Source organism: Pezoporus wallicus, unplaced genomic scaffold (assembly GCF_028554395.1).
Source record: "Pezoporus wallicus isolate ANWC-B61680 ecotype Strahan unplaced genomic scaffold, APGP_CSIRO_Pwel_v1 scaffold_7392, whole genome shotgun sequence".
Classification (NCBI taxonomy): domain Eukaryota; kingdom Metazoa; phylum Chordata; class Aves; order Psittaciformes; family Psittacidae; genus Pezoporus; species Pezoporus wallicus.
The window spans coordinates 202,266-223,661 of NW_026639923.1; the positions used below are offsets into that span (position 1 = coordinate 202,266).

General features: G+C 49.5%; 4 protein-coding genes across 4 annotated transcripts in view; 2 read left to right on the forward strand and 2 right to left on the reverse strand.

The window, feature by feature from the left end:
- Positions 1-3,144: 3,144 nt before the first annotated feature.
- ATP5MF (ATP synthase membrane subunit f) lies at positions 3,145-4,791 on the forward strand. The gene is made up of 3 exons (XM_057416836.1): positions 3,145-3,298; positions 4,145-4,261; positions 4,612-4,791. Exons 1-3 carry the CDS (start codon positions 3,205-3,207, stop codon positions 4,638-4,640), a joined length of 240 nt encoding a protein of 79 aa, XP_057272819.1. The 5' UTR covers positions 3,145-3,204; the 3' UTR covers positions 4,641-4,791.
- A 1,141-nt stretch (positions 4,792-5,932) lies between these two features.
- CPSF4 (cleavage and polyadenylation specific factor 4) lies at positions 5,933-12,764 on the reverse strand. Its single transcript, XM_057416832.1, has 8 exons — positions 12,496-12,764; positions 11,579-11,629; positions 10,688-10,840; positions 9,807-9,902; positions 9,565-9,658; positions 8,798-8,870; positions 7,871-7,963; positions 5,933-6,982 (listed from the first exon to the last, which is right to left on the reverse strand). The coding sequence occupies exons 1-8, from the start codon at positions 12,596-12,598 to the stop codon at positions 6,914-6,916; spliced, it is 732 nt and encodes a 243-aa protein (XP_057272815.1). The 5' UTR covers positions 12,599-12,764; the 3' UTR covers positions 5,933-6,913.
- A 158-nt stretch (positions 12,765-12,922) lies between these two features.
- The window catches only part of PTCD1 (pentatricopeptide repeat domain 1), a 57,320-nt gene continuing 48,846 nt past the window's right edge, over positions 12,923-21,396 (forward strand). Inside the window, exons 1-8 of the mRNA XM_057416818.1 lie at positions 12,923-13,351; positions 14,433-14,573; positions 14,771-14,989; positions 15,578-15,679; positions 15,994-16,749; positions 16,976-17,092; positions 17,420-17,602; positions 17,811-18,019. Of these exons, the coding sequence (XP_057272801.1) occupies positions 12,923-13,351; positions 14,433-14,573; positions 14,771-14,989; positions 15,578-15,679; positions 15,994-16,749; positions 16,976-17,092; positions 17,420-17,602; positions 17,811-17,996 (2,133 nt within the window). The 3' untranslated portion in view covers positions 17,997-18,019. The remainder of the gene's footprint in view (positions 13,352-14,432; positions 14,574-14,770; positions 14,990-15,577; positions 15,680-15,993; positions 16,750-16,975; positions 17,093-17,419; positions 17,603-17,810; positions 18,020-21,396) is intronic.
- BUD31 (BUD31 homolog) lies at positions 18,498-21,299 on the reverse strand. The gene is made up of 5 exons (XM_057416834.1): positions 21,277-21,299; positions 20,958-21,121; positions 20,013-20,135; positions 19,080-19,246; positions 18,498-18,760 (listed from the first exon to the last, which is right to left on the reverse strand). Exons 2-5 carry the CDS (start codon positions 21,049-21,051, stop codon positions 18,710-18,712), a joined length of 435 nt encoding a protein of 144 aa, XP_057272817.1. The 5' UTR covers positions 21,052-21,121; positions 21,277-21,299; the 3' UTR covers positions 18,498-18,709.

The following is a 21,396-nucleotide window of genomic DNA, read 5'->3' on the forward strand; positions in this document are numbered from 1 at the left end:
TCTCCTTTTCAGCAACTTTAATGAAGTGTTACTTAACTTTTCAGGCCACAACTGTGGATTGAAAGCTCCAATGTCATGTGTTAGGGCTGCTACCGGAAAAAGGAAACCTCTTTCGTACCCATTGACGTCTGTTGCAAACACACGGGGTTTCTGACTGACGTAGTCCCTATTATTTCTATGCCATTACTTATAAACTTCACAGCATTTTCTAGAGGGGTCTTCAGTAAGCTGAAAACCTCAGGGCAACACTCCATTAGGCTTTTAGTTTTATAGGTTGGGTTAAACCTGCTTGCAATCAGTAGGTTGAACTGCATGCCTTTATTTAGGGTAGCTGAAGGAGACATTAAGTCTATTTTCACCCACAATGCAAAATTGCTCAAGTACCTGAAGGCTCTGGGAGGACAGTTTTGGGTAGGATATTAAAAGGAAAGAAGGTTATGTGTGGCTGAACAATACAGTTCAGGTGGAGGAGGAGACAGAAAGACAGCACATTGAAACAGCCAGGGCACAGAAACTTCAAAGAGCCTGAACAATCATTGATATAAAACCTGGAGTGAATGCAAGAAAACAGAGGGATTTGGGGTCACACTGCTGCCTGGAGCAGGTCTGGAGCTATAAGTAAGGAAACTGGCTCTCACTTGCATGATTTCTTCTGTGTTCAGAAAAGAAGGGCTGTGAGCATTCTTGTAAGCAAACAGAAATACACCAGAAATGCCTTCCTTCATCAGTCCTCCTCCTCCTCCCCCCATCTGATAACCAACAAGAGCCTGCATTTTGGCCAGCAGGACAGGTCAAAGGGAGGAAATGTGTGCTGCAAAACCTCCCACCCATCCAAACCATTAACTCTTCCCGCTTGGTGCAGGATTAAGATGGCACAAAGACAACAGCACTATTCTTCTCTTACTCTACCAAAGCAGAAGGGTTGGGTCAGTGCTGTCTCTGCTTGCATGGGAGATGTTCCCTTGTTACCGACTTCCATTCCTGCCCTAACAAAGCAAATGCCTCCAGAGCTTGCCATAAGCACTCTAAGGAACTTGATGTGCTATTCTGCTCTGCAGGGAACTCCTGAAAATGAGGCACCCACCACTGGCTTTCTTCCTGCAGGTGAATTAATCTGCCTTGCATGAGTGATCCCATTTAAAACAATAGGTTGCCTTGCAAGAACGAGGGAAGCGAGTCTGAAGCATGCTTTTATGCAAGGAGTATAAAAAGGCCACGTAGTTCATCAGGGGACACTCGGCAATAAAATGACAGTTACCTGTAAAGTGAAATAATAAAGGATAAATTTTTAATACGGGTATTTTTAACTCATTTAACAAGGACTAAATTTGGAACCCTTTCTTCAAGGGAGCAGGCACACCGCTCTTCCCTAATCCTACTTTCTAATAATAAGGAAAAGGAAAATAAACAGGCAGTAATCTATTCCTTCTGCCTTTATTTTTAACGTTATGCTATGGGAGAGCACTATTCCGTGTAAATAAATGAATTCCCATAAACGAGCAGGTGAAACAGACCAGCCTCTGTGTAACGCGTTACAGAGTACCTCAACTCATGTAATACCAGGTAACAAAAACCCTAACACAGGGATACTGTAGTGCCAGGAGGAAGGACTGTGGAATAAGGCTTTATGACCTCAAGGAAGTTCAAGCTGCAAAGATCAGTTTATGTAGGAGCTCTGTGGGCTGCGCTCAGCGTCCTTGATTTAGTTTTCATCATCTCCCATCCGTCCCAACAGCCCTAAGTGCGATGGGGATTTAATATCCAGGCACTATGGGGTCCTGGCTGCGGACCTGAGCATCCCATGGTGATGGCTGCTCCCCGTTCACTGCTGGATCGCTTTGCGGTCGGGGTCCAGCACCATCAACAAGACCTGACTCTGATGCGAACCTGGATGATTCCATGCGCAACCTCTAGAGGTCAGGCTCACGGAGAGCATCCCTCCTGCGGCTCCGTTGTGCTACATGCGGGTGACACCTGCCGGAGTCCTCATCCCCGTCCCAACACCAACGCTGCTCTCTCTGGGCGCCTGAGTGCATTAAATCCCCTAAAAAGACACTTAGGAATACGAAATAACTCCTGATGGCTCTTTCCTATTGCAGGAAGGCAAAAGATGTCTTTATCTGCACGTTACCTCTTCCACCACTCTGGTTACGCAGGTTTGCTTCCAGCGTTTACCGGTGCCTTCGACATCCTTCCTGAGGAGCTGTAGTAAAACACAGCATATTCCCATAGGGAAAAGTCCTGAGTGGGCACTGAAATGGAACCACAGGGTATGTTATTCATCTGCCACCTAATCCCTATGAAAATTACAGCTGAACATTCCAATGCTCTCACCTAGGAAGACTGCAGGAGAGGGGGTGACCCCTGAAAGAGGTCTGGGAAGCCCTCACCTCTTACATTGAAATATGATAGCAAATCTAAACACACGTTGCAGTATAGCCTATCTGTGGATGCACATTTACAGGGATAAGAGCTGCAACTTGCTCAGAACTGGAGAAAAATCATCTGTGGGAGACCAGCAGCCCTGCAAAACCGATGATGAAGTCTTGTGATGATGCTGATGCAGAAATGGTGGGGTTTTCCCTCTCTGCTGTTTCCCCACAAGCTGCAGCGCTAACACCCAACACTCACAGGGATGCTGACACCTTCTACCATCGGAGTACACCCTGCATAAGGTGTAAGGAAGCAGTTCTGCGCTGTGAGGGTGCTGAGGCACTGGCACAGGGTGCCCAGAGGAGCTGTGGCTGCCCCATCCCTGGCAGTGCTCAAGGCCAGGTTGGACACAGGGGCTTGGAGCAAGCTGCTCTAGTGGAAGGGGTCCCCGCTTGGAGATGGATGAGCTTTAAGGTCCCTTCCAACCCAAACCGTTCCATGGGTCCATTGCTGCTGCTGAGGAGGAGACCGGGGTCAGGGCAGGAAACCCCTCACGGAGACCCTAGCACAGTGACAGGCCGCCATTCTGGCAGGACCCCACATGCCCACCGATGGAAGCAGCATGTGCCGCCCCCATTGAGGAACCGACCCCGCGGTGAGGAGATGGGACGGGACAAGGCGGCACCACCGCGGCCATCACCTCCTCAGGGGGCCCCTCCGGAGCGGGACGAAGGTGACCGCGGCTCCCGCCCCAACATCCCTTTCCCTCCCTCCCGTCCCCTCTGACCGGCTGTGTCTGTCTCTTTATGTGCTGCAGTTCTCCTCAAGGACATGAAGCTGCTGGACGTGAAGCTGGGCCAGCTGCCCAGCTGGCTGGCCATGAGGGACTTCACCCCCGGCGGCATCCTGGGGGCCATACGAAGAGGTGAGGTGAGGTGAGGTGAGGGGGGGGCTCAGAGGATCAATCCTGCTCCGCACCCCCGCGGCCGGCGGGGACAATGAGGGGTGCGGATCCCTTCTCCTGCCGGAGCTAAGGCACCTCGGTGCATGAGCATCGCTGGGTGCTGGATGTGGGGGGGGAATCTGGTACTATCGGGCTGATTCGAGGCGATTTTTGCTTTCTCAGAACAGCATCTCCTCTTTAGCATCGTGTTTTTCCATCGGTAGATTTGTTTCTTGCTTGGGCTTTATCCACCAAAGGCTTGTTTTTGGTATTTCTTCTTGTGTAAGTTTTGACCCATGCCCTTTGCTGTAGATTGTGTCTGTGCTCTGTAGATTGTATGCTATAGCATTCGGATTTAGAATCATAGAATGGTTTGGGATGGAAAGGACCTTAAGATCAGCCAGTTCCAACCCCCTGCCATGGGCAGGGACACCTCGCACTAATCCATGGCATCCAAGGCTCTGTCCAACCTGGCCTTGAACACTGACAGGGATGGAGCATTCACTTCTCTGGGCAACCCATTCCAGTGCCTCACCACCCTCACAGTAAAGAACTTCCTTCTTATATCCAGTCTAAACTTCCCCTGTTTAAGTTTTAACCCGTTACCCCTTGTCCTATCACTACAGTCCCTAATGAAGAGTCCCTCCCCAGCATCCTTGTAGGCCCCCTTCAGATACTGGAAGGCTGCTCTGAGGTCTCCTCGCAGCCTTCTCTTCTCTGAGACCCTCAGATGTTCCTTAGGAACCATCTACCCAAGCTGTGTGAAACCAGGCTGTTTTCAGACCCTGCCCAGTGTGTAACTCCTCTGACAATGTTCTTCCTCCGCAGGTTACAACAGATACTACAATAAATACATCGATGTGAGGAAAGGGGGCCTGGGTGGCATCTCCATGGTGCTCGCTGGTTATGTTGTTATCAGCTACATCTGGAGCTACAGCCACCTGAGTAAGTAAAAGCAATGCGGCTGTATGCGTATAGCGTGGCTCGGGAGGCTGCTTGGGGCAATAGAAACAATCTGCTGCTGCTATGGATGGCTGTGCACACCACTGCTGCTTGAATCCCAGCCTGAGCAAGCAGGCTTCATTTAGCTGCAAAACACTTGAATATTTACTTAGTTATCAGATGGCCATTGGTCTCTTGGTGATGTAGCTCTTGTTGCCTGTCTGACCTGATGGTGCTTAGAAGCTGCATGCTCAGATTTGTCCTTAGAGTGCTTTCTTTGCTGTTATTTCAGGTGTGGTGTGTATTTCTGGTGACTTCAGTAAAACTAACCTGCTTTGTTTTGCATGCTGCAGAGCACGAGCGCCGCAGGAAGTACCACTGAAGTGTGGCTTTCAGGAAGTGAAGGTACAGCTCTGGAACAGACCTGGCTGCTGAACAGTTTCCCTGACTGAAGACATCACAACTATTCATGCTAACATCTGTACTACTATGACCAATAATAAAGTGCAGACACTTTACGTGTACTGAGCTGACACTCTCGTAACTGACTTGTTCATTGTACTGTGCAAGTGAGGTTTTGGCTTCTCAGTTTCACCCCTAAAACCTAAGGGTGGGGAAAGTGTTGTTTAGGTTGTATTAGGAACTGGGGAAACGATGACAACTGATTCCTGTTTAACTCTGGATAAAAGTAAAAAGCATTGGATTACTTCCTAATGCCCATTAGTACAGGATGAAGTAGCTGAAAGGAGGCATTTTGATCTGAAATAACAGTATCTGAGCTTTAGGTGGCTTGGTGGTGGGGCCATGTGTTTCTAATCCTTAGTCAGGCTGTCACCTGGGGACTGCACGTATTTGAGCAGTTTCCAGATAGTCTAGCTTTAAAGAGGCCTGCAACTCCCACACTGTCACTGGGATTCTAATGCTTCTTGCCTCTGGTAACCTGATATTTCTATTAAAACCTTGCTTGTGTTGCTAAAAGAAGCTGGAGGGCTCTTCTGAATGTGTATAAGCTTATATTAAAAGGAAAACTTTACTGCTTGACTTCAAGGCAGCACTGGGAAGTTTTAACAAGAGCCACAATGTTCGTAAGTGTGGCTTAAAGGAGCATCTGAGGGTTTGGTCCCATTCAGCAAGCACATCCTGCCACAACACTACCTGCTGATGCTTGTAGCTGCAGGTGCAACCTGCAGTATGCTTGTCTGACCAGGAGGGAGAGAGAAAACCACTTCTAAAGGGATGTGAACAATCTCTGAAGAGCTATGGTGGTAACAGGAAGGCTTTCAGGTTTGCAAAGCATCTCTTCAGATAGGGAAGACCATAAACTCAACTAGGTGGGGAAGGTGACCAGGTACCAAAGTGTTTTGCTCCTTTTCCACATGTCCAGTTACACACAGGTAACACACAGTTGAACCACTGTTCAGCCTCTGCAGGCACAATGTCTTACAAGAAGCATCCAATGGTCTGTCATGAAACACCTGTTTTGACTGACTCTCCACAGTGAAATAATAGCAGTCACTCAAATAAGTGCTCTGGTCACTTCATCCAGGCATATTGCCTTGTTCTTACAAGAAAAGAAATTCACACCCAGCTTTTTCCATCAGTCCATTTCAATAAAAACAAAGTAAAAAGGCAACAAAGGAGAGGGCTCAGGATCAATAAGGCTCACGTTGTCGGTACATTTTTTGTCTTGTTTTTAATTGATGTTTTGTCATTGGCCCTTTGGAAATAATCTTCTCACAAAACGAAAGGAGTTTGGCTACAAAAATTGCTCTCAGAACACTCTACCACTTTTAAAAGCAGTGTTCCATAAGAATATATCTCTCCACTTCTCAGTCTTCTCTAGGCTATGGAAATACCTGCTCAGTGTGAGCTGGATGTCGGGGGGGGGCTGAGACAAGGCTCTTCTATTCCTCTCTTCAAGCTGTGTTCATTTCCCTTTGCTGTTTGCAAACGGAACATGAGCACAGGCATGGCTTTCCTATAATCATTGCTCCTCACTGTTTGGCTAAGCACAGAGATGCCAATTTATTCTCCCCTTGATCAGTTCTCACCCAGAAGATGAATTTCTAGCCTTCAGTATAGCAAGAAGCACAGAAACAAAGCAAGTGGATGAGAGTTTTACAGCCTCACATACGTGAGGCCTTAAGTGAGCCACCAGGACAAGCTTATTGACTACAACAGGCTGGACCTGGGAACATGACTTTGCTTTTTAAGAGCTACAGGACAGCAGAATCTCTGCTTCCTCACTGAAGGGAAGGCATTTCAAGTATGAGTTTTCCCAGTCTGCCTGCTTCCATAGGCTCCCCAAAGAGAAGTGGCAGAAGGAAAACACTTTAAAGAAACACTGGCAGAAGACGTGTTTAGGTAGAGTGCTGCACCAGTGAGGGGTTTGCGTATCGATTGGCTTTTAGATCTACCTTTCAGCAGGGCTCAGTGAAGAGAGGCAGAGGCCAAAATCTATTTTAAAAAGGTTAAAACATAAAACAAAACAAGTTGTGGACAGTTACAAAAATGTTGCTTAGCAGCAGCCAGCCTCTGACCAGTTCTTTCAGTAATGGCATTAAAAAACCCCCTGATTAATAGTTCAAGACATAGTGCTAGGCAGAAACCTTTTCTCAGCGTTAATAACTCCCTCGCACTCTTCGTTCTGCTCTTTCACTGTCCACTGAGAAAGGCCAGATGTCCTTTGGTGCATCTGTTGGCATAATGACCTTTTTCACCACACTAAAAGGAGAAAGGAAGAGAGAGCAATTATTACACAGTTACAGCTCGTTTCCTCTGGCTGCCTTTATCAGCAGCATCTGTTCAGATGCTGTGTATGGAAGATGCAGCATTTTGCAGGGGAAGTGAACCACAGAGTGACAAAAGACATGATTTATGGGCTGTTTCCACTCCTTGGAGCAAAAGCTGCTTCTGTGCTGGGAGCAACACGATGCCAAGTTATTGTACTACAGAAGAGAGAGCTCTCAGCGTACTGCTGTGAACAGTGCAGAGCTCTAACGCACAAGAAGATTCCAAGACTATTCCACCTAATGGGCACTGTATCCAAGATCTGTGGGGCTCTCCCAGTCAGCTATCCTGAATTAGGGCATCACCAGCAGAGACAGAGAAGTCATCATCCCACTCTTGACACACATTAGGCCACACCTGGAATACTGGGTTCAGGTTTGGTCCCCAATATGCAATAAAGATGTGGACAGGCTAGAGAGGGTCCAGAGAAGGGCCACAACATTCCAAGGAGTGAAAAGCCCTGTAAGGAAAGGCTGACGGAGCTGGGCTTGTTCAGCCTAGAGAAAAGAAGGCTTAGGGGAGACCCTGTCACCATGTCCCAGTATTAAAGTTGGCTACAAAGACTGAGACTCCCTTTTTACAAGGAGTCACACGGAAAGGATGAGGGGCAGTGGGCACAAGTTACTGCTGGGGAGATCCTGACTAGACACAAGAGGAAAATAATCCCCAATGAGAACAACCAGCCACTGGGATAATCTCCCAGGGAAGTGGTGGATTCCCCAACACTGGATTCTGTTAACACTGAGCTGGACAGGGAGCTGGGACATGCACTCTGTACTCCTCACACCCAGCACCCTCTGCTTTCCCTCCCCTCTAGCCTACCTTGTAGCAGGTGACTTGCTCCAACGGCCGGGGTCCTCTGTTCCCAGCGTTGTTATTTTGAGACTGCATGACTCCGATGACTTGGGGTGTCCTCTGTTGGTCAGGAGAAGGGTTCTGAGTCATTAAGTGCATCAAGGATAAAGAACTTTATGGCTGTTACTTTGTTAGAAGGGAAAAGAGCACCCCATACATCAAATGATCAATTTTCCTCCAAATCTGTGCGTGGGTGCTCTGCCAGCTGGAACAGCACAGAGAAGAAATGGAGCACCGAGGCTTACAAAGCCCAGCAATTCTGTTTTTCTCTGGAAAGCAGATTTAGGGAGTAGGTTTAGGCTGCCAAAATATCCCTTGTCATCACTGACAGGTATCACACAGATTATAAAAACTGGCAGATTGCTGCACAACCACGTATGAGGTGCTTCTGTGTCATGTGGGAGTGCTCTGTGACTACATCTCCACCATACAGTTGAAGAAATGGTAGGGTTTTCATCACTCTAACAGCACTCACTGTTGTTCACTGCTTAATTCTTGCATTGCACCCTCTCTTCCAGGCAGTGCCCCCAAGTAACAGAACTGCTACTGTTGGCCTTTGAGCTGCAGGACAATACTAGTGACCAAGGTTAACCAGGGCACAGGGAGGAAAAAAGCAAAGCAAAGCCCCACAGTACTAGGAGCAGCAGCAAGTCTGTTGTGATCATATGGTGGACATGAGAAGGCTGGAAGGAGTACAGCGCTTTGTGGTTGATTAGGATTTGTTCTCCAAGTTCTCAAACACAAAAGAATATCATATCCTGTTATAAAATAGGTAGGGTTTTCCCTCATTCACTGAGTATTTCTCCAATAAAGACTCTCCAGCAAGAGCCCAGGTGTCCACTTTTGACTACAGAGCACTGCAGGCAGTGCTTTGCAGGTGGGGGAATTGTGTACCTTTTGCTGTGCTTGTGTCGGTTGAGGCAGCGGTGGTTGCTCTGTGGTTCCCATTGGCAGTTCAAACCGAGGGCTGGGTTAGATGGAAACAAGAAAATCGACCTTTAAATCATAGGTCAACATTTTACCATCAGCTCAATTAACTCCAACCAACCAACCAACCATTCAGCCAAGTCAATTCAGCCCACAGGGAACAGACTTTCCCCCTCCCCACTTCTCCTTCCATTCTGATGCTCAGCAATTATTTATAGGAAAATGAGAATCTGGGATGTAGGACATCCCTGTAGCTGTGAAGTCTTCCAGAACAGAAGATTGAGACAAGCTCTTAGGCAGACGTTCTTCCCTGTGAGGATGCTGAGGCGCTGGCACAGGGTGCCCAGAGAAGCTGTGGCTGCCCCATCCCTGGCAGTGCTCAAGGCCAGGTTGGACACAGGGCTTGGAGCAAGCTGCTCTAGTGGAACGGGTCCCTGCCTATGCCAGGGGTTGGAACTGGATGAGCTTTAAGGTCCCTTCCAACCCAAAACATTCTGTGGTTATCTGACAAACCCATGTGATCCCACTGCACTGAGGGGATCTGATCTCCACTCTGAAGTCTTCAGGGTAATCCCCTAAAAAGGCCCTGCTCCATATCCTTAGATCATTACAAGAAACTAAACATTGGCCGAGTCTCCAAAGCCACTGGGAAGCACTGGAGCACCCTTGTTTGACACAGACCTGATTACAAAGAGAAACACAAGATGACAGGACAAGCCTGGAAGCATACTCACTGCATGAATTTACAGCTAGGCCCCTCTGGACAGAATCCTACCAGGTAATTCACACAAATGACTCTCCGAGTGTGCCGGTGTCTGCAGAGGGGACCTGCAACACAAAGCTCAGCAGTTCATGTTCCATGTATACGTACCCCAGCACTCAGCAGCAGCAAGTACGCAAGCAGATCACCCAAAGAAAGAACAGCAACACCCTACCCTTGAGTTATAGCCACAGAAGCAGCAACTGTGGGACATACCATGTTTACAGAAGCCTCTGTCATACCAGGGACAGTCTTTGATCTTAGACTCCGGGTCAATGTGCAAGAATGGGCATTCTTTGTTACTGCATTCCCCTGTAGCAAAGGCAAACACACTTGTTAGTCAATTGTGCAGGTTCAAGATCAAATGGTTCTCAAAACGTTACCTGGCTCACGCAGCTCCCACAAAGCATTACCAACATGGATAAATTCAGGCACAACAGTCATACTGCCTGCCTTACCCTAAATGAAGAACACCAAGGACTCACCCCCGGTGAGCAAAGTTCTACCAGGCTGGATTAGACACGGGTGCTTTTAGAAACAATGCAGAAACTAAACTGAAAAGAGCAGTCACGGTAACAAAACCCAAACATTCAGTGCACCAGAAGCGTGGAGAAACTACAAATTGCACACTAACCTCAATCCAAGGAAACCTACAAGACTGTAAGTTTCTGACAGCAAGTTGCCTCATTATGTCCACATCTCCAGAGCTGGAAAGCAAGTGCATAAAAGTTTTGCACCCCCATGCCCGCTGCTGCTCACCATCTCCCCAAAATAAGAGTCATGCAAAGATCAACTGCTCGGCCTACTCATCTCGTACCCAAAGAGAACGTAAGGCATAAAACCCAGTCAAAACTTGAACTTCCCACCTCTTCCCCCAACGGACAAGCTCTTGGGAGAGGAGACATCTACAGTATGTCACAGAATCGGGGGGGGTAGTAAAGTGAAGGACTAAGACCTGAAAACATTATGGTCTAATACCATCAGACAGAAAAGAAACGTAACGCTCCACAGATGGATAACAGGGATGTACTGGGATCCTCTTCACCAGACTCCCACGCCAGCAAGGAATACGAAGTAGGAGTTACAACAGCCCTTACCAAATTTGGAGTAGAAGTAACACTCAGGCATCTTGGTCATGTCATACTCGTGTAGAAACTCGCACTGGTCTCCCTTTTTGCACAGTCCTCGTAGCCAGTGTTTGCAAACAACTGTCTTCTCCCCACTGATGTGTCGGAACGGGCACATACCCCCTGCGGAAGGACAGGGCAAGGAGAAGGGAAAGAACAACATGTAAAATACACAGCACAAGGTAGCACAGGGCAATAGCAACACTTTCTTCCCCTCTGCAAGATGTGGTTTGGAAGACATCACTTCCTATTAGGAATTTAGCCTTTAGTGGTACTAGCAAAACAGGGAGTTCCAGGTGAGCCTTATGTCACCCTCTAACAAGGTAAGCAACAGTCTCCAGCTCTTAATCTTAGAATCAAGCAGGTTGGAAAAGACCTTTAAGATCATTAAGTCCAACTGCTCCCCAGCACTGCCAAGGCCACCACTGACCCATGGCACTGAGGGCCTCATCTACGTGGTTTGTGAATGCTTCCAGGGATGGTGACTCCAGCACTGCCCTGGGCAGCCTTTGGGGAAGGAATTGTTCCTAATGTCCAACCTAAACCTCCCCTGGCACAGCTTGAGGCCGTTTCCTCTTGTCCCATCCCTTGTTACTTGGAAGAATCCCGACTTCCAAGAACCACAGCAATAATCCCAGCACGTCCACAGCAAGGTCTGTGTGTGGCAAGTTCAAACCTCCCTTTACCGGTTGCATCGCTTATTCACCTCCCCACCTCTCAATACCATTATTCCCCAAGTGCTGCATCTTTCAGTCTCATCCTCACTCTAGGCTTTAAAACCACAAGAGTAACATAGGCAGTGCTTGAAACCACTGGTCTCCCTCCCTCCAGCCCCTTAATTCCATTGGAAACTTCACTTGCCTTTTCCACAGGCCGCTTTTAGAAAGAATTCACAGACAGCCGCGCCGGATTCTGTGGAGAGAAGAAACATAACTCATTTTAACTCGGTCTGGTGGCAACTTTTAACCTGTTTCCTTCCCCAGAGGGAGCATCTGGTCCTTAACATCAAAAGGAAAGCAGTGCTTTGGTCCGGTTTGGGGAATTTACTGCCCTGCTTAAGTTCCTTGCTCCATTATGGCCCTGGCAAACACCTGCATTCTTGTTGGGGGGCACCAAAGGGAACTTGCAGAGATTTAGCGGTGCTTGTTTTGCTTTCCAGGTATTTAGGTTGTGTTGACTGGGTTTCCCTCTGCTGCTAAGTCAATCGTGTCAGTGCACACTGCAATTACAGCCCTGTCAACAACAGCCTTACAGTGTTTGACCACAGGAGCCTGAAACAACCATGGGTGTGTTACCCCCTTCTGGTCCAACAGGACCCACAATGTTTGAGGGGGTTAAAACACAAACTGAGGAGCCCGGAAGCTTCAGCAAAGTCTCCTGCAGACCACCTGCATCCGGTTATCAGACCGAAGGGAATGGCTTAGAGCCGAGCCCATGGATATACCCAAAGGAGAAGCCTCCCTATCATCAAAATACCTCATCCATCAGGAGGGAAGGGGGAAAAAACATCAGTTACTGTGCAGGAAAGTGATGTTTATTCCTGAAAACGCCCCAACTTCCATCCTCCAGGCTTTCGCTAAGCAGTAACACAGCACACCTGGGTTAACACACAAACCTCACCGGGGACGCGGAATTCGGGTGGATTTAAGGACAAGACCTGAGCTAAAGCGCTCAGATCCCGGGAAACCTCCCCCCCCGTTCCCCCACCCTCCTCCCCGGCTCAAGGTGAGGGGTGGTGGGGGGGAAGCGCCCGGCCACAACCCGGTGCCCGCACGCACTGTCCATGCCGGGGAAGGGCAGCGGCTGCGCCCCCAGCTGCTGCTCCACGGCCAGCTCCAGGTCGAACTTGATGTGGTCCACGCTGGCGATGAGCTCCTGCATGGTGGCGGCCGGGGGCCGGCGGCAGCGGGCCGGCAGCGGGGGTATGGTGGTGGTGGTGATGATGGCGGCGGGAGCAGCGGGCGGGCGGGCCCGGGCAGGCCCGGCCCGGCCCGCTCTGCTCCGCGCCGGCAGCGCCTAAGGAACGGGGAGAGCGGCGGCGGCAGCTCCTGGCCGCCCCGCGCCGCCCGCCCGCGGAATGCCGGGACTCACCCCCGACCCGGCTGCGCCGAGCTCCGGCGGAGGCCGCGCCTCTTCCGCCCCGCTGAGGCGGCGGCGGCAGCCGGGAGCGGAGGGAGGGGGGGGACCGGGCCCCGCTGAAGCACCATGAGGCCGCTGGGGCTGCTCCTGCCCCTGGCGTCGCGGTGCCGCTGGGCTTCCAGCGCCGTGCGGTGGGGCCCGGCCGCAGCCCCCGCCGGGAAGGCACCGCGGCAGCTCCGGGGACCGGGGTGGAGGCTGTTGGGGTCGTCGCAAGCGTCCCGAGAGCTGCCCCGTAGCGGCCTGAGGGCGAGCGGCGCTGGGGAGGAGCAGGAGCGGGAGCGGGAGGAGGATGGCGATGATGAAGGTGTGGAGTTCGGGACGCTGTCTCAGGAGTTTTCCTCAAGGAAATACTATCACAAAACGACCCCGCGCCTCCAGAATTTAAAGCTGCGGGAGGAGGGAGAGGAAGAAGCAGAACGAAGAGCTCGGCGCGGCCCCACGAACACCCCGTATTGGTACTTCCTGCGGTGCAAGGCTCTCATCAAAGAAAACAAGGTTTGTGCCCGGCTCTTCGCTGCTTTGGTAACGGCATTGATGGGGGATCGTAGACTCGCAGAACATCAGGTGGGGGGGGGACCTCAAGGGTCATCTGGTCCAACCTTTGTCGGCAAAGCATGATCTAAACGATGTCCCGGCACCCTGTGCAGCTGAATCTCAACAGTGTCCAGTGTTGGGGAAGCCGCTGCTTCCCTGGAGAGGTTATCCCAGGGGCTGGTTGATCTCATTGGGAAATACTCTCTTGTGCCCATTGCCCTGTGTCTTTTCCATGTAAGAAGGAGCCTCTGCCTTCTGTGTAGCCACCCTTTAAATACCGAGCATGGTGACAAGGTCTTCCCCTGGGGCTTCTTTTCTCAAGCCCAGCTCTGTCAGCTTTGCCTTGTGTGGCTTTCTGCTCCTTGGATCAATTTTGTGGACCCTCTCCACCCTGTCCACATCCTTTTTGCATAGCAGGGACCAAAACTAAACCAAGTATTCCCAGGTGTGGCCTGAGAAGTACCGAGTAGAGTGGGATGATGGCTTCTCTGTCTCAGCTGTTGATGTAACCAAGCATCCTGTTGCCTTCTTTTGCTGTAGTGGCACACTGTTCATCATCCACACCACTTGTGAAGACACTGAACAGTGTTGGGCCCAATATTGATCCCTGGGGGACCCCACGAGTGACAGGTCCTCAGTTTGAGAAGGAGCTGTTCACCACAAGCCAGTCCCCCCCTCACCACACAGACCCCTTGTCTAGACAGTAATGTATCAGCTGCTCTAGGAGACTGGGAAACTGTATTGAAAAGCCCCCTAGAGACACCCAGGTAGACAGTGTCCACTGCTTGTCCTGTATCAGCTAAGCAGGTTACTCATTCATAGCAGGTGATCGGGTTTGTTAAGCACAATTTGTCTGTGAAAGATGCAGCTCAGTCCCATCTGTATCGTCCCATCCCTTAGCATCTTTACAGAAAGGAGAATTTGTGAGGAATCCTATGCTCTCTGTAGGGCTTTCACCACAGTCAGGCCACAGCTGCATACAAAATACCCATTATAATTGATTCTTGTGCTGCTTTAGCATGGATTTTCCTCTTCCCTGCAGCTGGCAGAGGCTCTGGAGCTGTTCGAAGTGCAGATGCTGAAGGAAGAACGTGTACAGCCAGAAGAAGGCAATTACACAGTTCTGATTGGTGGCTGTGGCAGGGTTGGCTATGTGAAGAAAGCATTCAGGCTCTACAATGATGTAGGTTCATATCCTCTCCTCTCTCAAACCTTTGTTATGTTTTCTAAGTTAAAGCTGTGTCATGCATTTGGTTGCATTACTTTGTCTCCAAAATACCTTTGAGTTTGCACCTTTCTTAGCCTGAAACTCTTAAAAACATGTTCAAAGAGTATAAGTCCTCTCCTAAAAAGCCAGTTCAAATCCTTCTCTTCCTGCAGATGAAGAAACGTGGCTTAACTCCCACCGAGGCCACTTACACAGCACTGTTCAATGCCTGTGCTGAATCCCCATGGAAGGACTCGGGTCTGCAGAGTGCTCTCAAGTTACGGCAGCAGCTAAAAAGCAAGAATGAAGAGCTGAACCTCATCACCTACCACGCACTGCTGAAGGCCTGTGCCCTGTGCTCTGATCTCAGGATGTGCTTTGATGTACTGAAGGTAAATACTATATAATAATACCGTATTTAATGCAGTCTGCTCCAGTTACAGCTCCTGGAAGTTGCCATATTGCATAGACCACTTTTACTTCGTTCCCAGCAGAGGTGATTACACATCACATGTTTGTATTTCATTGATCCTTGGTCTCATACAATGAAATGGTCTTGGTACATAGCAAACATGAGGCTCAGGTACATAAAAGGAGGCAGCTGCAGAGGTTGGCTTTAAGACTCTGGTCAGAGACTCAACAAACAATGCTGTGTCTGTTTCCATTCCTCCTTTTGAAGACCCATATACTGATACCCAGCTTCTTGTTGAGCTCTTACAGCAGCTCTTCTCTGAAGGGCCGGTCTGGGAGAAGCCAAAAGCATTGCTGTTTCTGCTCCTAAATTTCCCATAGCTCCCAGGAGGAGGAAGCTGGGATCTGGGTGTGCATTTCAGGGCTCTCTTTCTCCTGGAGCGACCGTTCTGGGAGCTCACCTATGCTTTGTTGCTGCTGTATCCCCAGAAGACAACAGCAGTACTTGAACTTCACTGCAGCAGACATTCTGGGTAACTGGAAGTTTAATGCTGTCTCTGCTCTTCTAGGAAATCGTGCACAAGGGCCATGTTCCCACCGTTGAGACCTTCAGCTTCCTTCTGATGGGCTGCATAAAGGACAACGAAAGTGGTTTCCGATACGCCTTACAGGTTTGTCTTCGTAAGTGGGGAGGAAGAAGTGCTTCTGAATTGTAACTTGAATGCACAGAAGGCAGGAGGTTGCCCAGAGCTGGTGAAACAGGGAGTTCAGCTCCTCCTGGGACAAGCTCTGTAAACCAGATGTCCATCAGGATGTCTCACAGACGGGTAAAACACCATGGATGATCCCACAGTCCAGTGGCATCTTATCATGCTCTAAACTCACTCCTTTTCTGCAAGCAGACACCATTCACAGATACAATCTGCTAGAAACACCCCTGTTATTTAATATCATGTACACCTGACGTTCATCTTCTCCTCTTTAGGTTTGGAAACAAATGGCTAAGCTTGGGATAAAAGGTGACAGCCACACTTACAATCTGATGCTGCGTGCTGCAAGAGACTGTGGGATCGGTGACCCTGCCGTGGCTTCTGAACTCCTGCTCAGCCCTCCCAGTGAGAACTCACCTCAGCTCAGGCTTGCACCCGGGAGGCAGAAGGAAAAGGTTAAGAAGCAGAAGAAGGGACCAGAGAGTGGAGCTGCTGTCCAGCTGGATGTGGAAGCTATGGAAAAACAACTCTTTCAGGAAGGCTCAGTGCAGCCTAAAGAAGAGGCCGGGCCACAAAATAGAGATGTGACCCAGGCTAAAGGAGAAGCAGCAGCTCTCGACAGCCCCTCTTTAGCTCTCAGCAAGCCTGGAGCCTTGATGAGTAGAGGCCAGCATGAGATGGAGCAGGAACGAGCACACCAAAGCCAGACACTGCAATTCAGCAACCTGCCCAACTTGCTGGATTCCAAGATGCCCAACGGAGCCGTGGTTTCCTTGGGGAGAGTGTCTGCACCATCCGATAGACTGGCTTTGATGGGGGATGTGGAGGGCTTCTTGAATAAAATGAAAGAGGACAATGCAGAACCCAACATTAAAACATTCACATTACTGGCTGAGCTGGTGGAACCCCAGAGCCCCTCAGAGTCTGCTTTGCTGGCACTCCTAGATAAGCATAAAGTAAAAGTAGATGTGACCTTCTTTAACACTTTAATAAGGAAGAAAAGTAAACAGGGAGATCTGGAAGGAGCAAAGGTGAGGAAAAAGACCCCAAAACTCAGCCATGTTGTCTCAGGCCTCCCTCATTAGCTGTGTTTTGTGAGACCTGTTCCTCTGTCCACACTAGCAACTGGGGATCTCAGAGTGTTTTCCACAGGGTTAATGGGTAAGGATCTGTGGATTCTGTTCTAGCACAGTCAGCTCTGTCTGGAAAGCTCCACCAAGACTTCTGGAAACTGATGCCAACACTTGTGTCTTGCAGAGCATGCTGCCAGCTCTAGTGAAGAGGGGCCTATCACCCAACCTCCACACCTTCTGTAACTTGGCAATTGCTTGCCGCCAGGAGAAGGATGGACTGCAGTTACTCTCAGATTTAAAGGTAATAAGAAACCCCAAACCAAACCTCTGTTGCAGGAAGAGGCAAAGTGAAGCGTTAATGCTTCTAAAAAGACAGGATGTGATTCTTGTGTTGGGGGCTTGTGTTCTCACTCCAAAACCATGCAGCTCCAGAGTAGCTGCCAGCTCAAATGTCCTGTATCTGCTGGGACAGGAGAGGGCTTGCAATGGGGTATGCTGGCACTCTTAAGCTGCTACACAGGGCCTGCAACAAGAGCTGTGCTCCTTGTGGCTGCGAGCCTTTTCCTTCTGGGAATCCTGCTCTAGTGTGCAGATAAGCAAGTTTAACAGTAGGTTTTGTTGCTTCCAGAAGTCTGGAATAACTCCCAACAAGTACATCTACAGCACCCTCATTGCTGCTGCTGTGAGGAAGCTGGATTACAGTTACCTCACAGAGATCCTACGGGACATGAGGAATAACCAAGTGCCTCCCAACGAAGTGATCATACGGCAGCTGGAGTATGCAGCACAGTACCCCCCAACATTCGACAGGGTGAGTAGCCACAACTGCTCACAGCGTGAAGGACACACAACAAGGGAAGGGAAATAGAAGTGGCTGCCTTTTTCCTTTGGGTTTGTTTGATCTGGCTGGCAATCATTCCATAGCTGGGTCTTAAGGAGCAGCTTGTAGCTATTGCATGCTGGAATCCAAGTGAGCTCTCTTCTAACAGACACTTGTTTTGTTGGCTTTCTGTTTGCAGTATAAGTCAAAGAACCGCTACCTGGAGAAAATTGATGGTTTCCGTGGCTACTACCATCGGTGGTTAAAAGTAATGGCAGGAGAGGAGACCCCCCACCCCTGGGCCCAATACCGGACACCAAAACATGCAGTCAATGAGAGTGAGACAGAAGCTGTGCAGGAACAGCCGGGGCAGAAACAGCACTGAGAAGGATGCTGAAGTTCTCCACCTTCCTTGCGCAGCAAGAACTTCCAACTCTCTCCTTTAAACCATAGTAATGCTCCTTGGTGTTTCAATGTGAAAATTGAGCTCTTGCGGTAACTGTGTAACACGATGCTTGTGCTTTGCTTTAAGGACAAGCAAATTTTCAGTTGCAGAGGACTACATAGGCTGTAGCTTAACAAACCCTGTGCTTAAAAAGGAAGAAGCAACATCAGATTTAACAGTGGTTTAGCTCAGTGCTAGTTTTGTCCCTTTCCTGTGTGTGTTCATGCATGAATCTATGCACCGATTCCAGGTTACAGACCTCAGCAGAGAGCTTGGTTCAGAAAGCCATTTGAGAAGTGTATTACTTCCTTTCTACACAGCCTTTTAAATTCACTTTGTTGAGAAAGGAGAGTGAGAGCTGGTTAAAAAATAACCCCCATTTGGAAAACCTCCCAGTAGGCAGAGCAACCAGAACGCATCCAGCCCAGTCAGAACAAGTCGAGGGGGACAGACTTTATTTTAAAATACATGGCTACACAAAACCACATTCCAAAAGCACCACCGCTGTAGAATGATCCAGGTGAGTACGTTGCTGGTTATTGCTGTAGAGAAATAAGCAATCAAACAGAAGGTGGCTGGTACCTGCTCCAATAGTCCGCTGCGTAGGATGACATCCCTCAAGAGTTCAAAAAGTAGTTTTAGGGCTAAAGGTGTCACCCAGAACAGCCTCTGCATCCACAGTGAGTGCATTCAATGATTCTCCCCTGGAAAAGAAACACAGAGAAGGGATTTGAGCCAAGTGACATGAGCAGAGGGGCCCACCAGGCAGAGAACAGGTCTGCATGAGAAGGGTTTCTATCATCAGGTTTTCTGCTTTAACAACCTTAAACAACTGCATGCCAAAGTTGATGGTAACTTAAGAAGCAATCAGATACCAGCTCTACCAGCAAGGATATGAAATGTTGGAACTAACGGCAATTACCAGGAAGAACAGCACTGCCCCTCCTGCTATCCCTGGCACAGAAGTTAGACCAGATGCTACAAGGGTCAGCACAAGGAGAGGAACAAGCTGAAAACTCTTACCACTTCCAGCTTGCTTTTGGGGACCCTGCAGATGCAGTTGGTTCCAAAGTTGGTGTCCCGTGTCTGGATACACCGGAGGCAGCAGAGGTTCTCATAACCCTGTTTCTTCCACTTTGCAATCAGGTTTTTGTCAGCATATCCTTCCTTGATGCAGTACTCATAGAGCTCTGTAGAGGAGCAGACAGCATCACACGTAGCTCTCGGGAAGTGTTAGAAGATTCACCATCAGGAATTACTACCTGCAGTAACTAGTAAGTAAAGCCAGAGAGCTGCCAGCTTTCTCTTCCTTCCCCATACATCTCATCCCTCTGACCAACACACCCATGGAGGCAGACGTCTGCCTCCATTCTCCCCCACTGTCCTGGGTTTAGCAGTAGCAGTCAGGTTTGTTTCTCCTTCTTAGTAGCTGGTGCAGCGCTGTGTTTTGACTTTCAGCCTGGGAATAGTGCTGATAACACCGATGTTTTTAGTTGTTCCTAAGTCATGTTTACTCTGACCAAGGACTTTGTGAGGCTCACGCTCTGCCAGGGAGGAGGGGAGGCCAGGAGGAAGGACACCTGACCCAAGCTGGCCAAAGAGGTATTCCATACCACACAGCATGTCATGCCCGGGAAGGTAACTGGGAGTTACCTGGAAGGGCATGGGGCTCTCTTTTTGGGTCGGAGTCGTTTCAGCGGGTGGTATTGTATTCTCTTCCCTTGTTATTTTCTCTTATCATTATTATCATTGGTGGTAGCAGTAGTGATTTGTGTTATAGCTTAGTTACTGGACTGTTCTTAACCCGTGGGAGTTAACATGCTTTCGATTCTCCTCCCCATCCCTCCGGGAGTGAGAAGGAAAGAAAGAGGAAGGAAGAGGGGAAGTGAGTGAACTAGCTGTGTGGCTGGGTTTAAACCACGACACCCACCCAGGTAAAGCCTTTGCCTTCCTCACCTCTGCTGATAGCTTTTCTTTTATAGAAGAGGTCAAAGATGTAACGTGTTTTCTGGTGATGGATCCTGAAGATAGGCCAAAGGGATTCCACTTTCCTCTTCCCTTCGTGAGGTTCAGTCTCCGCTGGGAGGGAACACAAATACCAGGTTTCAGGTGCCCATCTTAATTCCTCAGTCACTTTGCAAGAAACTGTTCCAAGAACCTTTACATATGCATGACAGAGATAAGACTGAGCATAATGGGAGAAGATTCACGGAATGATAGAATGGTTTGGGTTGGAAAGGACCTGAAAGCTCATCCAGCTCCAATCCCTGCCATGGGCAGGGACACCTTCCACTAGAGCAGGTTGCTCCAAACCCCTGTGTCCAACCTGGCCTTGAACACTGCCAGGGATGGGGCAGCCACAGCTTCTCTGGGCACCCTGTGCCAGTGCCTCAGCACCCTCACAGGGAAGAGCCTCCTTATGTCTAACCTAAATATAATTCAAATAAAAAGGACCTGACCTGGAAGAGCTCCTTTCATTAATAATGCCTGAATGACCAGAATGGGGATGACGTGACCTGCACTGTGGGGACAGGTGACTTCATGGCTGCCCTGGCCCATCAGACCAGACCAACAGCATGGACAAGAATGACCAGTCCCTCCACTCACATCTGTGAGCTTCAGCCAGGGCTCAGCCATAGCTGCCCCAAAACAACGTGCCCCAAACAAAGTGCTCTGAAAACAGTACATACGGAAGAGAATGCCCAATACTGTCCAGGCTCAGCCTGCAGTACCACTGCAAGGCAGAGATGATAATACATATATTATATATATAATTATGTATATGTATTATCATCTGTGATGGGATATTTGTATTAGCAGAGGAAGCTGTGCTCTGGAGGGAGTTAAGGTTCAGCTGGTTCCAGGGTCCCATCCCTGAGCAGACCCAGCTCAGCCACTCACCTTCCCTCATCTTCTGGTCCAGCTCATCCAGCGTTGGCTCTATCAGCTCCCAGCCATCCGGCGGAGGCTTCCTGCTCCTCTTCACCTTCGGCATGGCCTCAGCAAGGAGGAAGGCGAAGGAACCAGCGGTTAACTGCACTCAAACCTCCGCGTGCTCCCAAGTCCTTAGAATCACCAGAATAAAACAAAGTTAGACACAGCTCTCCGAGGACACCTGTGCTTATTTACCGCTTCCAAGGTAAAATATAAAGCCGTGAATGAGCCGTATCTCCCCAGACGCGGCCCCGTGGTGACGCCGCGTTCCCCCACCACAACAAACCGGGTTTCCCCTCAGCGAAACGAGGCGACACAAGGCCCTCGCCTACCGCGGGCCACCCTGAAGCAACAGCTTCCGTCAGCTCCGGCTCCCCCAGCCCCACTGCAACCCCGTGGCAGGGGG